We start from the raw sequence: 14,592 nt of genomic DNA, 5'->3' as shown, positions 1-14,592 counted from the left end.
TCACTCACATGCACACACCTGTCTCTCTACATTGTGCTCTGTTCACTGCCAGCTCTTTCCTAGCCTACAGTGAGTGTACTGTGATCAGGTGGGGGTGCAGCGTGGAGTAGGGTGAGGATGGAGAGGGGTGGGAGGCAGGTAGGGGGTTGGGGGAAGCATCCAGCAGCTCGTGGGAGAGTGAGGAGCCATCTGTGAGCTAGCTAGGGGTGCAGATAGAGGAGGCAGTGGCAAGATGGCTAGGCACGCGATTTCGTACACTATAGCATGAGATAGTAACAAACAACTAGCTGACACAAAATGGGCAGGGTACTGGCGCAGGGGATGGTGTGCACACACGCAAGCACTCACAATGCATGAACATGAACACACACACACACACACACACACACACACACACACACACACACAATTGGGTGGGGGTGGAGGACAGCAAATTACTTTAGGTTTAGGGCAGGGAGGTTACGGGAGTGAGGGATTCGCTGTAAGGATAGCTCCCATCTACGTAGCTCAGGAAAGCTGGTGGTGGTGGGGAGGATGCAGATGGCATGGGTTGCAAAGCATGTTGTGCTCTGCTGCATGTTGTGCCACTGGGTGGTCCACCTCGTCTTTGGCAACAGTTATGCAGTGGACATTCATTGTAATTGACAGCTGGTTGGTTGTCATACCAACGTAAAATGCTGTACAGTGGTTGCAACAAGATCGACCACCCAGTGGCGCAACGTGCAGCAGGGCACAATCTTTTGTTTGTGTACCTATCGACGATGCAGCACTTCTCCCTTTCGGTGAGTCATCTCCGTTATTCCTAAATAATTCGTAGCTTAATAAATCACCTGAACCAAGGGTCATTCCTGTCAAATCTTCCCATTACTGAGAGGTAAAGACTGGGGAAAGGAAGATTCCAAAAATTCAAGGTCCAACCATTTTTGATCTCATGGCCTTTTGATTTCCAGGCATGCACCTTATTTATTAGACCACCAAATATACTTGCTGAAAATAGAGTATGTAATGATCCACTGTAAGCATATCTTTAACACTCTATTTGCAATAAAATTAAGAGGAGAATATGTAGTGAGGTCAGATTTAGAAAAAAGAATAAATACAAATAAAAAAAGAATAAATATAACTCACATGCAAACGCATTCCATCTTCAATGGGGAAAGATCCCAGTATAGCAGTATCATCCTCCAATTTCGACACAAGTGTGTCTTCCTTGTTATATAGTTCTATTTTCATAGTTGCTGCATTTCCACCTGTCAGTAATTCAAGTTTGTCCTGTAACAGAGAAAAACATGGATCTCCTTTAGGAACATGTGTCATTCAAGTTTAGCACTAATGATTAAAAATTAAATTGCCAATGGCACTTAAGTTCTTCTCCAGAGTGTAGAAAAGCCATTCCACAGTTAACAGTCATGACTTCTGTGATAATGGCTGAAGCATTAAGAATTTCTTCGCGGATTTTCTGTGGCTCAATGATCCAAAGGTTTACTGGAAGATTACAAAGGTACAGGTTCAAGGCTCTAACCTTGGTTGGGCCTTTTTTTCTGGTATTTCATGTGATTTCATTTCTGACAAAGAAAGTTCATATTACACTGTGGCAACAACACGCCGCTTCCAGTAACACTGTGACTAGAAAAGCACTGTGTTATTCAAAACAAACTACACATCAAAAATTGATTGTTTTTTGTTCACTATGTTTTACATTCATTAACAGTGTTTTTAACAAAATGAACCTTCATGGTACTTCGTATAAGTCTAAAATTATTTCGAATAAAAAAATTGGTCCATGTAACATTATTGACAAGGTGTAATTTTGCATATGACAACCTATAATAAATTGCTCAAACTCAACCATGCCAGACATAGTAAAGACTAGTTACCTGCAGCTGTGCTCACTTACAGTAATTTTGTTGTTATGAGTGATGGTGAATAAGTAAGACGTTGTACTTGCAATAATATCAGCTGCCCTCAAATGTCTGCCTGTTCTAGTAAGCACAGCAACCGATGTGCACCCTCTCCCCCTCCCCTGCCACTCCACTGCCCCCCCATGCTTGACTAAGTGGCATGCGCAACGTCACTGCCGAGCTGTGCGTGCCAAGGAGCATGGGCAGTAGCACACATGAATGGATTGCACTACTGAAGTAATATACATCATACAATGTGGACATTATGTAACAAATTTAATAATTTTTAATGCAGTTTATGTTCATTTTTAAGTAGTCCTTGTTCTTCCTCAGGAAGTAAGATGTCTTTATACTGAATTTCATCAAAATCAGTTCAACAGTTTAGTCATGAAAACATAAAAGATAGAGTTAAATAATTTTAGTATGTAAGTATGGACTGAACATGCTGAGGATTATATAAGCATTGTATTCATTAAGTTGAATTGTATTATAAGGTGTACAACTTTGCTTCCGTCGTTTTTTCCCCCATATTTGAGGCTTTAATGAAACAATTTGGTTACACATGTATCATTCAAAGTATTTTCCATCGCTGGCCACTACTTTCTCCCATCTTTTGGGCAGGGTACGAATCCCGCATCGAAAAAATTGTTCATCTTTTGAAGCGATCCACAAATTGATCCAATTTGTAACTTCTTCATGAGACTGGAAGTGTTGGCCATTGATCTAAACAGGTGATAGCTAGAGGGAGCAATGTCTGTAGAATACGGCAGGTGGGGTAGGATTTTCCATTTTAAGGTTTCCAAGTACATTTTGACCTCCTTTGCAACGTGGGGTCAAGCATTGTCGTGCTGCAAAAGCACTTTATCGTCCCTCTCGCTGTATTGCGGCCTTTTGTCTTTTAATACTCTGCTCAAACGCATTAATTGCATTCGATAATGAGCACTTGTGATTTTTTTCACTTGGTTTTAACACCTCATAGTACACGATGCTGAGCTGGTCCCGCCAAATGCAGAGCATGATCTTGGAGCCATGAATATTCAAGACTGTTGACTTGGAAGCTTGACTGGGATATCCCCATGATTTTTTGTGTTTAGGGTTAGCGTAATGAACCCATTTTTCATCCTCGGTCACAATGCGATGCAGAAATCCCTTCCGTTTTTGCCCCTGAAGCAACTGCTCACAAACACACAAATGCCGTTCAATGTCTCTTGGTTTCAGCTCACGTGGGCTCCAAGTTCCTTCTTTCTGAATCATGTCGATAGCCTTGAGACATTTTGAAATGGCTTTCTGTGTCACTCCCACTAATTGTGCCAATTCTTCTTGAGCTTGACGCGGCGAGTCTTCACTCAGCAATGTCTCCATTCTCTCTTCCATCACTATGCCTGTCTGCGACATTAAAATCACCATAACTGAAGCGTTGAAACCACTCACTATACATTCTTTCACTAATAGCGTCCTTACCACACATACTTGAGAGCATTTGGTGAGACCCAGCCACTGTTTTCTTCATACTGAAACAAAACAGTAACACCTCCCACAAATGACGAGAATTAGGCCCGTAAACTGACATTTTCAATCAAGAACAACTTTATGATGCAGACACAAATCGACTAATGTTTAAATGAGATTATGTGGTCTGACATCCAAGCTAACTGCCTGACGTCTGCGATCTGTTTCTTTCGACCACTACTTACCGTTGTCGCCACCTATCGGCAAACGGTGGAAGCAAAGTGGTACACCTTTTACATAAAATATATCAACCAATAAGAGCATTTTCACAAATATGATATGGTTCCAACATCAAAGAGTAAACAGGTTTTTCAAGGAGTAAATATGTTTCCGTATGTTGCTTTGTATTACGATATCTTTTTTCTGTGATCCGATTATTATGAAATACAGCCTAAGCAATAACCCACGTATCAAGTTACCTACAAAAACATTTATCTAGCAGTTTTGGACATTTGAGTGTTCAGACAGACATACAGAACAGTTTTTTTTTTAGTATAGACAATATCCGAACACTACCTGAATATATATAGGGTAGATTAACATCAAAGCGTCTAACCCTCAATTCTTTAAAAAAGTCACATAAAAATATACTACTGGACTAATTGCATGAAATTTCATGTACAAACAGAATCAGGTCATACCACACCCGACTAAGAGGTGGACAACAAATTAAAATAGAAAGACATAAAAGCATCTCTCACTGCATAACTTCTGGACAAACTGCTATCATATTTTTCATATATTCACTATTAATATTTCACAAAATAATATTCTGAGCTGATGTACCTTCACTCATGATCCCTGTGATTTCTGAGATCGTGCGTTCAAACAGTTTACAGGCCTGCTAATAGAGGCCACATGGGTCGGACCCCTGGCACGCTCTGGCGAGCCGCCAAAGAAAGTGTTATTTAAGTGATCACAAACGAGTGCTCAGCTTATTCTTACCCTGTATTACTGTTGGCCACTCAAAGTGTTGACCTCATTCTATACCCTGTATTACTGTTGGCCTGTCAATGTGTTCAGTGCTACATGCAACCTGTATCCTATGAGTTGCTCTATGAAGTACTATGTTCCGTAAATCATGTTTGTTCTTGCTATAGCAAACTTGGTGACAAGTGAAGGTTACATTTTCTCTGTGTTTCTCATTTCCCAGCAGCAATCTTTCACAAAACAACAGCAGGCTCTCACCACCGCTCTATATCAAGTGGCATCTGCGTCTTCGCGGCACGTTATTCTCCCATCAGTGCAACCGTTGCCCTTCCTGGCATACGACGAATTGACTAAAGAGTGGGGTTACTATGAGGCATGGTTACACCAACATTTCCAGGTATTTTGTGTGTATGATGCAAACCTGTGTAGGCTTACAAAGCCTGGGCTGCAGAATTACACAGGCTGGGCCTTCGCTGTAAATTTGTCACAGGTACCCATCATGAATCTACGCTGATCGCATGGTGTGTGACATTATTTGTCTGACCCCAGAAAAATTATTTCAATGTGAGAATCTGATGCTTATGGATGTGCTCAATATAGCACACTCCTTTAAAGTGTTATAGGCTGCAGCCGATCAGATTGCTGTGTGCGGGGAGATATCGGAAGTTGCTCAGTCAACTCCTGTTAGTCACGCTGCAAGTGTTCAAGATTACAGAGGAGCCGTTGCAGCAGTACAACCTTCAACTCAGCATCGCATGGGGCAGCGTCTGTTAACAGCCACAGCAGAAACAGGATGCATCACAGCAGTGGCCGCGTGCCCCCTGTCCGACTTGCCGGTACTGCTTGGTCCAACACGAGCGTTGGGCAGTTTGCAACCAGTGTAACACCTCTTCAAACGTGGCAGACACAGTAGTACTGGTGGACATAAACTGTATCTCTACAATGACTGTTTCCCTAAACTTGTGTGCATTAAATAAACCACTAAAAATGCAAGTGGGCACAAAAACTGCAGTGGCTTTAGTAAATGCACAAACATATGTGGACTTCGGCTCCCCTCCCCTCACACAGGTTTCCCAGAAGCTGGTTGGTTACAATAAACAGTAGATTCCGATCTTAGGTCAGTTCTCCACTCCTGTCTCTTACAAATCTGTTGTTCGCCCTCTCACCTTCCTTGTTGCAATTTGTTCCCATACCGCAGACCTGTCTGGGTAAGGTGCATTTAACGCTTTCAGTTCCTCCATTGCCGACAAGGTGGTGGTGGTGGTGATTAGTGTTTAACGTTCCGTCGACAACGAGGTCATTAGAGATGGAGCACAAGCTTGGGTTACGGAAGGATGTGGAAGGAAATCGGCCGTGCCCTTTCAAAGGAACCATCCCGGCATTTGCCTGAAATGATTTAGGGAAATCACGGAAAACCTAAATCAGGATGGCCGGAGACGGGATTGAACCGTCGTCCTCCCGAATGCGAGTCCAGTGTGCTAACCACTGCGCCACCTCGCTCGGTGCCGACAAGGTAAATTTAGTGTCTGATCAAGCTCTGTATTAGCAACTGGAGTCCAGTTTTCATCTCTTGTTTTCCTCTGGGTTCAGTTGTAGGTTTCCAGGCCCTCATTACCACTAAATAGTCCGCCTTCCCTCGTATTTTTTGGACGTGACAGGTGCTTGTCGTGTTGCGCGACTTTGTTAAGGTCAACTCGATGTCATTCAGCCTATTTCTCTCAGTGAATCTGCTACACCACTGGTTGTCGTTAAGAAGCCGATGGGTAAGCTTCACCTTGCGGTGACTTTACTATCACGATTAATGCACAGCCTGCGATAGATATATACCCGAAGCCCCACCCTGACGTATTGCTTGCAAAATTGTCAGGTGACCATTATTTTTCCAAGCTTAGCTCCAGCTCCCCTCGGATGAGGCTACTAGGCACCTTCTCGTTGTCAGTACACCTTTTGCCCTATATCAGTATCAACACTTGCCTTTTGGGATTGGAATGACTCCTTACCCTCTCCCTTAAAACCCACTTCCTTTCGTCTTTCCCTCTCCTTAAGTACTTTGTAAAGAAAGGTATGAAAGTAAATGACATTCATGCCAATTTCCAGAATGCACTGGGAGACTCTGTTCCTTCATATTCAACTGTTTCCTAGTGGGCAGATGAATGTAAATTTGGTCATGAGAGCTTAGATGATGATCCGCACAGTGGTCAGCCAAGATGTTTCACAACTCCAGAAATCATTGCAAAAATGCACAAAATGTTTGTGGAGGATCGCCAATTGAAAGTGTGTGAAATTGCTCATTCTTGACAGATGTCATCTGAAAGGGTATATCACATTTTAACTGAAGAATTAGAAATGAAAAAATTATCTGCAAGGTGGGTGCTGCGACTCCTGATGCTGGATCAGAAACACTTGTGTCGTCACCATGGCAAAATTACACGAACTACGGTATGAATTGTTGCCACACCTGCCTTATTCACCTGGTATAGGTCTGTCAGACTTCCATCTCTTCCCAAAACTGAAAGTTTTTCTTGGTGGACGAAGATTCATTTCAAAGGAAGAATTGATAGCCGGAGTTGACAACTATTTTGCAGGCCTCAAGGCAACTCATTTTCGAGATGGGATGAAGGCACTGAAACATCGTTGGATCAAGTGCATTAATCTACAATTAGACTACATTTAAAAATAAAAAAAGTTTCAGTGACAAAAGACTTACCTTAGGGGGAAAAAAGGACAGGTATACGCTCGCGCACACACACACATATCCATCCGCACATACACAGACACAAGCAGACATTTGTAAAGGCAAAGAGTGTACACGATCAAAGGCAGAGCCACGTGTGAAAGCACCCACGTGATTTACCAACTGACCTGCCTACACTGTGAAGCTTTCTATGTGGGAATGACCAGCAACCAACTGTCCATTCGCATGAATGGACACAGGTAGACAGTGTTTGTTGGTAATGAGGATCACCCTGTGGCTAAACATGCCTTGGTGCACGACCAGCACATCTTGGCACAGTGTTACACCGTCCGGGTTATCTGGATACTTCCCACTAACACCAACCTGTCAGAACTCCAGAGATGGGAACTTGCCCTTCAGTATATCCTCTCTTCTCGTTATCCGCCAGGCCTCAACCTCCGCTAATTTCAAGTTGCCACCACTCATACCTCACCTGTCTTTCAACAACATCTTTGCCTCCGTACTTCCGCCTCGACTGACATCTCTGGCCAAACTCTTCGCCTTTACAAATGTCTGCTTGTGTCTGTGTATGTGCAGATGGATATGTGTGTGTGTGCGCGAGTGTATACCTGTCCTTTTTTCCCCCTAAGGTAAGTCTTTCCGCTCCCGGGATTGGAATGACTCCTTACCCTCTCCCTTAAAACCCACTTCCTTTCGTCTTTCCCTCTCCTTCCCTCTTTCCTGATGAGGCAACAGTTTGTTGTGAAAGCTTGAATTTTGTGTGTATGTATGTGTCTGTTTGTGTTTCTATCGACCTGCCAGCGCTTTCGTATGGTAAGTCACATCATCTTTGTTTTTTTTTTTTTATCTTCAAATATGTATAATAAATAAACTTGCTGTAAAAATTCATGATGTTATCTAAAAGAGTTTTTAAGATAAGCAATTTTAAAGTTTTGAATACAAATTAAATTTACCATTTCCGAAGGTTCGGAAAACGCAAAACATAAAAACTTTATTTCATGAAAATCTAAAGAGGTGGGTGTAAAATTTATTTTTTATTGGGTGATTTGGTATGGAATGACCCTCTTGGTAAAAAGCCTGGCTTCTCTAGTCGCACCTATGCTCATTCCAGAAGAATCAGAGAGTTGTCATGGGTGACCATGATGAGGAGAGTCATCACCAAATGAAGAATAGCATTCAACAATGGCTATCCCTACATTGTGTTATAATCTAACTGGCAAGGTTGAGAGTGACTTGAGGATAAACATTGTCATCCTTAAGTCTTCTAATTACTACCAAAATCAGGAAAGAGTGTGCAGGCCATATACAGTAATGTTGTCGGCAAATGATGAAAGCCATTCTATGGTCAAAGCGGAATCACAGCTATGAGTACACTATGGATATTTCATATCTGAAGAAATATGTGGGCACTCTAACTCAATGAACTGAGGTCGTTTACAAGACTAGAATTTTACAGAATATATATGTATGATGTTTCCTGGGGTGTGACTAATTTTTTGCCCTGTGTAAGGATGTTTGTCAGCAATAATGTGACAGTACTTCATGCAGGTATAAAACCCAAAGGGGAATGTGAAGGTAAACAACTGCCAATAGGACTCTGCCTAAACTGTGGTGTTCAAACCAGTACATGTGTGATGATTAAAGGTTTCGTTAAGTTATGCCTAATGACTTCTTACATTCCTGGACTGTTATTACATAAAACTTTTCCCCGTCATATGTTGTTTTCTACACATTCCATCGTGGAGGAGAACGTTAGAAAGGCTTTGGGTGTCAGTAGAGAGAAGAAATTATCGAAAACAAATTGTGTGTGTTGCCTTGTTAATTAATTTTCGCAAATCTGGTAAAGGCCAATCTAGATTACGTACCCGTGTAATAAATGACCACCAACCACGAGCAAAAATACATTACTTCGAAAACGGCTGATTCCGAGTCATTATAGCCCTACTAAATAAGAGGTGTGTATCTAATAACCCTAAATGTAGATTGTTAATTGTACGGGATTAAAGTTGCATTTATGCTAATGGAATGAAATGATACTTGCGACGACCGTCGTCATTTGTCACTTATCACTTTACTAAGAAGGTTTTGAAATTAAAGACGGGATCTCTTAAATTTTTAACTCGTATGCAATTATGTATGACTTTTCTTGTTCCCGTTAAAAATATCGAAATAGTTCTACGCAATCCTCTGGAATATCTTTATTATTTTGAGCGGTAGTATTAAAATTTATTAATTTTATTATGTCTTCAGAGTTCACCTTAACCAACTTACAATTTTGGAAGTGACAAACCTTGAGTTCTCGAACAGGTACATTTTTCTGAAATCGTCGTTCTATGCTGGCTCCGGATTGTTGCTTGGAGGTAGTAATAACAACATTTACATAATGCGGAGTTATCACAGTAAATGTATCGGCCATTGTTATGTATTATGCAGATTTATTGAAAAAGTAAATCCCCACACATAAATTTTATGTACAAACTAGTATCAGATTGTCAAAGATTCTCCGTTGCATACACAAACCAAAGACACACGTTATCGCGATGATTGACGGCTCATTTCAAATATGGGTTATGACTAATAGAATTAGATAAAGAATTGGACACAGGTGCAAATTGCATTCGGTATTTTAAGCCCGAAACGAGAGACCCTTCACTGCACGAGTGTTCGTAGTTGTCTGCGTGATTATCATAGGAGATGTAAACACAAAATCTGCAACATCGTTGATGTAAAACATGGCTGGTCTTGAAAGATATCCGATATTGCCAGACGATAGCCAACGTGCATGGGAAAGAATATATGAAAGTGCTGAAGCAAATAATGAGTTTCGAAATTTGGCACATGATATTTCGCAGCCCGCGGAAAAGTTTAAGCCGGCGCGTCCTACCTCATTTCCCGATGATGGTGATTTTGCCTAATGATTACCTGCTGCTATTTTTTTCACGTAGTATTAAATGATTCGAATGTTTATATCTAGTTGTTTGAGTGAAAGTAGCTTAACATCGTGTATTCACAGATGTTGCGGTACGGAAATATATTGGTGCTGGAGTGGGGTTAGCCAGTCTTATAACAGAAAATTTACTTAGTCACCCATTTGTTGTCCTGCGTCGTCAATGCCAGGTGAGTTTTATTGAGGGCAGAAAATCTGCTGGAAGACTGTATACTTAACATAGTGAAATCCTAGAAAATGTTGGCCGATGTGAAATTCTTGTAGGTCCACAACAACTCTGTTCGGTATCACCTCCTGCCTGTCACACTGCTGCCTGTGATGGTCCACTTACACCAACGGCAAGGTTTCACAACGCTATGGAAGGGGCTAGGCAGTGCCTTGCTTGTCAGAGGAATGACCTTGGCAGTTGAGGACATAATCAGTAAAGTTACACCATGGCCTAAGTAAGTACTTCTTTTATGTGTTCTGTGTTACCACTCTAATTTAAAACCCAATTCAGAGCTCCATTTCCAGACTGCCACACCAATTTCAGGAAGTGCAGTGTATGCCTGTAATCAACATCCTATTGTTCAGTGCTCATATAGAGGCATATGAACAGTTGCCTTTCTCTTGTTCATTTTGTATATAGAACAGGGAAGGGTGTGACGTAATAGTAGTAGTACAAGTACAAGGTACCCTCGGCCATGCACCATATGGTGGTTTGCGGATTACGTTTTGCAGACTTTTTTAAATGATCATTCACCTCATGTAGTTGTTAACTGAGCATTTACTGAAATCTGAGGAAATTATTTACTTTAAATTACTGTAGACAGCATCTTAAAGGTGGAGGTGTAGCAGTATTTGTTAGAGAGCAGCTCAAAGTAAATAAATTAAACCATCTAGATCTGTATAATAATGAAGGCTTGACTGAAGTGACAGGCGTTGAACTCCATATCAAAGGTTGCGGAAAGGGCACGATGAAACAGAAAATTATTGGGATTTATCGTCCACCTAAATCAGAGGTAGGGCATTTCGTAGATATCTTTAGTAGAATAGTGGGACACTTTGACCCAGACGAGGTAACAATACTTGGTGACCTGAATATAGAGGCAACATCTTGCAATAACCATAACAGCAGGTTAATAGATACCCTTAACTCCTATAATCTTATGAATGCAGTAAATTCAGATACAAGAGTAACTCAGTCTACTTCTAGTAAAATAGACTACATAATACAAAGTAAAGAGGTAAAAGATAGTATTAGATGCTGGAATGTGGACTTTCACTATTCAGACCACAAATGTCAATTTGTAGACTAAGAACACACAAGCATCCAAGAAAGGACTCAGGTCGTAGAATACAAAAGACTGCTCAAAGAGAAAAACATTAATGCTTTTACAAGTAAACTAGAATCTGAGGAATGGCAACTAGTTCTTCAGCAAAAAGGGTCCGAATACAAATGAGTCAAATTTTATGTTATTATTTTACAATATCTTACTTTTTGCTGCCCAGTGGAAGGAATTGAGAAAGTAGTAACTCACAACCAAAATGTAAAAAACACCAGACTGACTCTTCCAGCTTACATGATTAAACTCGGGCAAAATATCGAGGATCTACTTGTGTTACATAAGTCAACTAAATTGCAAATATTTAAGGATAAGTACAAACAAGCTAAAAAAACAATTTCAGCAACAGCTCTCCAATTTTAGAAAACAGATCCTGGATAAGGAAATAGCTCAGTCATGAAATATAGGGAAGTCTTCATGGAATATAATAAATAGATATCGCAAAGCCACCCCTAAGTTAGATGCTCAGTTTGACAGAATCCAATGTGAAGGAAACCATATTACTGATCCAGATAAAATCTACAATATATTTAATGAATATGTCATATCTTCAGCTGTGAATCCAGTTAATAACACAGGTCTTACTGCTTTCCCCTAGGCTGGAAACTGTTTTTGAATTTAAGGAAGTGAATGTGGAGGAAATAGGAAAAATAATAAACAACTTACAGAATAAGGCCTCATCTGGCTGGGATGGACTGAGTAGTATTATAATTAAAAAATGCAATAAGGAATTAGTTGGAATAATTACCCATATGATCAACAGTAGTATAAGGCAGCACACATTTCCAAATATATTGAAGAAAAGTACAGTTAAACTTGTGCGTAAAAAAGGATCGAAAGAAGAGCTATCAAACTTCAGGCCCATTTCACAAATACCAATTTTCAGTAAAATATTTGAAATTGTTTTGTTGACACAACTTATTGATTATTTCACAAAGAATAATTTACTAGCAGAAACACAGCATGGCTTCAGAAAGCATCACAGTACCATCACAGCAATTACCGAATTTCTCCATAAGGTGTATGATGCCGTGGATGAGGGAATGCAGACAGCAGGGATATTTCTAGACCTTACTAAAGCATTTGACTCGGTGAACCATGAGCTCTAGCAAATCCCAGCTATTACCATTTAAACTTGGTAATTCATACCAAACCTGTATTGATAATATAAGTGGCATCAAAGCAGTAGACACTGACAAATATAAATTTTTGGGGATATACCTAGACAAAAATCGATACATATCAATGTTGTATGCAATAAAATCAGCAGTTCACTGCACTTAATTAGCAAACTATCAAAATTAGTCTCTGAACAAACGTTAAAAACTGCTTATTATGGGACAATATTTGCATATATTAATTATGGAATAGAGGTATGGGGATGTGCTGCTGATAGACACATGAACAGGATCCTAACACTGCAGAAAAGATCAGTCGGGACCATGCATCGACTAGGATACAGAGATTCATGTAGGGAAACCTTTGTACAACATAAATATCTAACAGTATACTCCTTGTATCTGTACAAATAAATAACATCCTTTGTGGACCATAAAAATAATGAAGCTAAGTGCTCTGATGTGCATACCTATAACATAAGACAAAAAGATTGCTTCTTCAGAAACAGAACTAAAGACAACAGATCATAGTCCTTGGATAAATGGTCAGATGTGGTTTAACAAACTGCCAAGTGCTATAAGATGCCACAGAAGTAAAGTATTCAAAAGGGAATTAAAATCATTCTTAACTCCCAAATGTTTGTTATGAAGTACTGTACCTTATATTGCCAAGTGTGTCAGCCTTAAGTGGCTTCTTGTAATTGTGAATTGCAAATTCCTACTGTTTGTACAAAAATTGTGTAAAAATGCTATGACATTAGCAAAAGTCACCAGTTGGTGAATGTACGCAAAAAAGACAATAAATAAATGTAGAAGATGGTATCTGTTGCCAATACTAAATTGAAATAGAAATACATTAATTACCTTACCAAGGACCTATAGTGGTATGCAAAGATTTTGAGATGCTTGCTTTAGCGGTTCACGGGAATTTTGTTGGATAATATGATGAAAACTGCACAATATTTCAAGGAGACAGCTGCTTGTCATCTTCAGGAAGCACCTGAAGCAGTTATTATATCACAAAAGCCTCAAACTGCACATTTAGAAGTGGTTATCAGAAAAAGTGCCAGAACCACCAGTGTTACTGGCTAATGCTTGAGTAGCTCCAAAAAATCATTTTGCCCCCAGGGGCTCAGCATTCATTTGCTGGGTACAGGCTTGGCAACTCCGGGGTTCCTGAGCTGGGGACTGGTAAGCGCCACCAGTCCCTTGTCACCGTAAGCTCTGGGCATACTTCAGCGACCACCGTGATGCGCGGCGGTGGAGCGTTGTGTGTCTCAGGTAATGGGGATCTTGGCTTGACCGCCCAGATTGCGAGGATGGAATAAACCTCTATAAACAACCCCTCAATCTCAAGGTGTGCTGCACACTGATGAGATGTGTGGCTGTTGAGGTGGAACAGTCATTAGCTGGCAACCTATGGGGAACCTGCCGCACCTCAGTTGTACAAGGCTTACCTAAGCACGCGGGGCTCTGTCTAGGTGGACTTATAGTTCCCTAGCTGTTCATGGAACCGAGGTGGAACCCTTGAACTTTTATTCTTCTCCTCCCAGCAGAAAGGGTAGGCCGCTGGTAGGTTCTAACACCCAATCCAGCTAGAGGGCTCTTGTAGCCAGTCCTCCTGATTTAGTTACTGGTAACAGAATGCAAACTGCTTCGCAGAATGTGTTTCTTATAATTAAAAGAAAAGAGGGGAGTTTCGATAAAGTTTCACCATTTTATATACAGAAAGGCTTAGAAGGCGTTGCTGGCACCTTAAAATCTGTCAAGCGCTTGCGAAATGGAACATCGTTGGTTGAAACATCTAGCTTCCAACAAGTCAAGAACCTTCAGAAGCCACTATTTCTTGGGGAGTTTGCGATAGAGACTGAATTTCACAACAGCTTGAACTACAGCAAAGGTGTTGTGACTTGCAAAGATCTCGTTGAAATTCCCCAAGATGAACTGACGGTTGAATGGTCCCGGGAAGGAATTGTTGACGTGCAACACGTTATGAAACGGGTAGATGGTGCTCTCATGAAGTCAGACTCATTTATCCTTAACTTTTAACAGCACCAAATTGCCGGAGCATGTGAAGGCAGGTTTCCTACGTCTCAATGTACGGCCTTATTACCCCTATCCCATGTGGTGTTTTAAATGCCAACACTTTGGGCATACTACTCTCGGC

General features: G+C 40.8%; 2 protein-coding genes across 2 annotated transcripts in view; one reads left to right on the top strand and one right to left on the bottom strand.

Annotated features, from left to right (window-relative positions):
• The window catches only part of LOC124623185 (tubulin-folding cofactor B), a 34,925-nt gene extending 25,201 nt beyond the window's left edge, over nt 1-9,724 (bottom strand). Inside the window, exons 1-2 of the mRNA XM_047148989.1 lie at nt 9,326-9,724; nt 1,129-1,272 (exon numbers count right to left, since the gene is read on the bottom strand). Coding sequence (XP_047004945.1) covers nt 1,129-1,272; nt 9,326-9,451 — 270 coding nt within the window. The 5' untranslated portion in view covers nt 9,452-9,724. The remainder of the gene's footprint in view (nt 1-1,128; nt 1,273-9,325) is intronic.
• LOC124623184 (solute carrier family 25 member 46-like) overlaps nt 9,559-14,592 on the top strand; it is a 43,035-nt gene continuing 38,001 nt past the window's right edge. The window contains exons 1-3 of the mRNA XM_047148988.1: nt 9,559-9,936; nt 10,049-10,152; nt 10,247-10,425. Coding sequence (XP_047004944.1) covers nt 9,768-9,936; nt 10,049-10,152; nt 10,247-10,425 — 452 coding nt within the window. The 5' untranslated portion in view covers nt 9,559-9,767. The remainder of the gene's footprint in view (nt 9,937-10,048; nt 10,153-10,246; nt 10,426-14,592) is intronic.

The sequence above is a fragment of the Schistocerca americana genome, chromosome 7 (assembly GCF_021461395.2).
Source record: "Schistocerca americana isolate TAMUIC-IGC-003095 chromosome 7, iqSchAmer2.1, whole genome shotgun sequence".
Taxonomy (NCBI): Eukaryota; Metazoa; Arthropoda; class Insecta; order Orthoptera; family Acrididae; genus Schistocerca; species Schistocerca americana.
The sequence above is the reverse complement of the archived record's forward strand: the minus strand, read 5'-3'. Positions and strand labels throughout refer to the sequence as shown.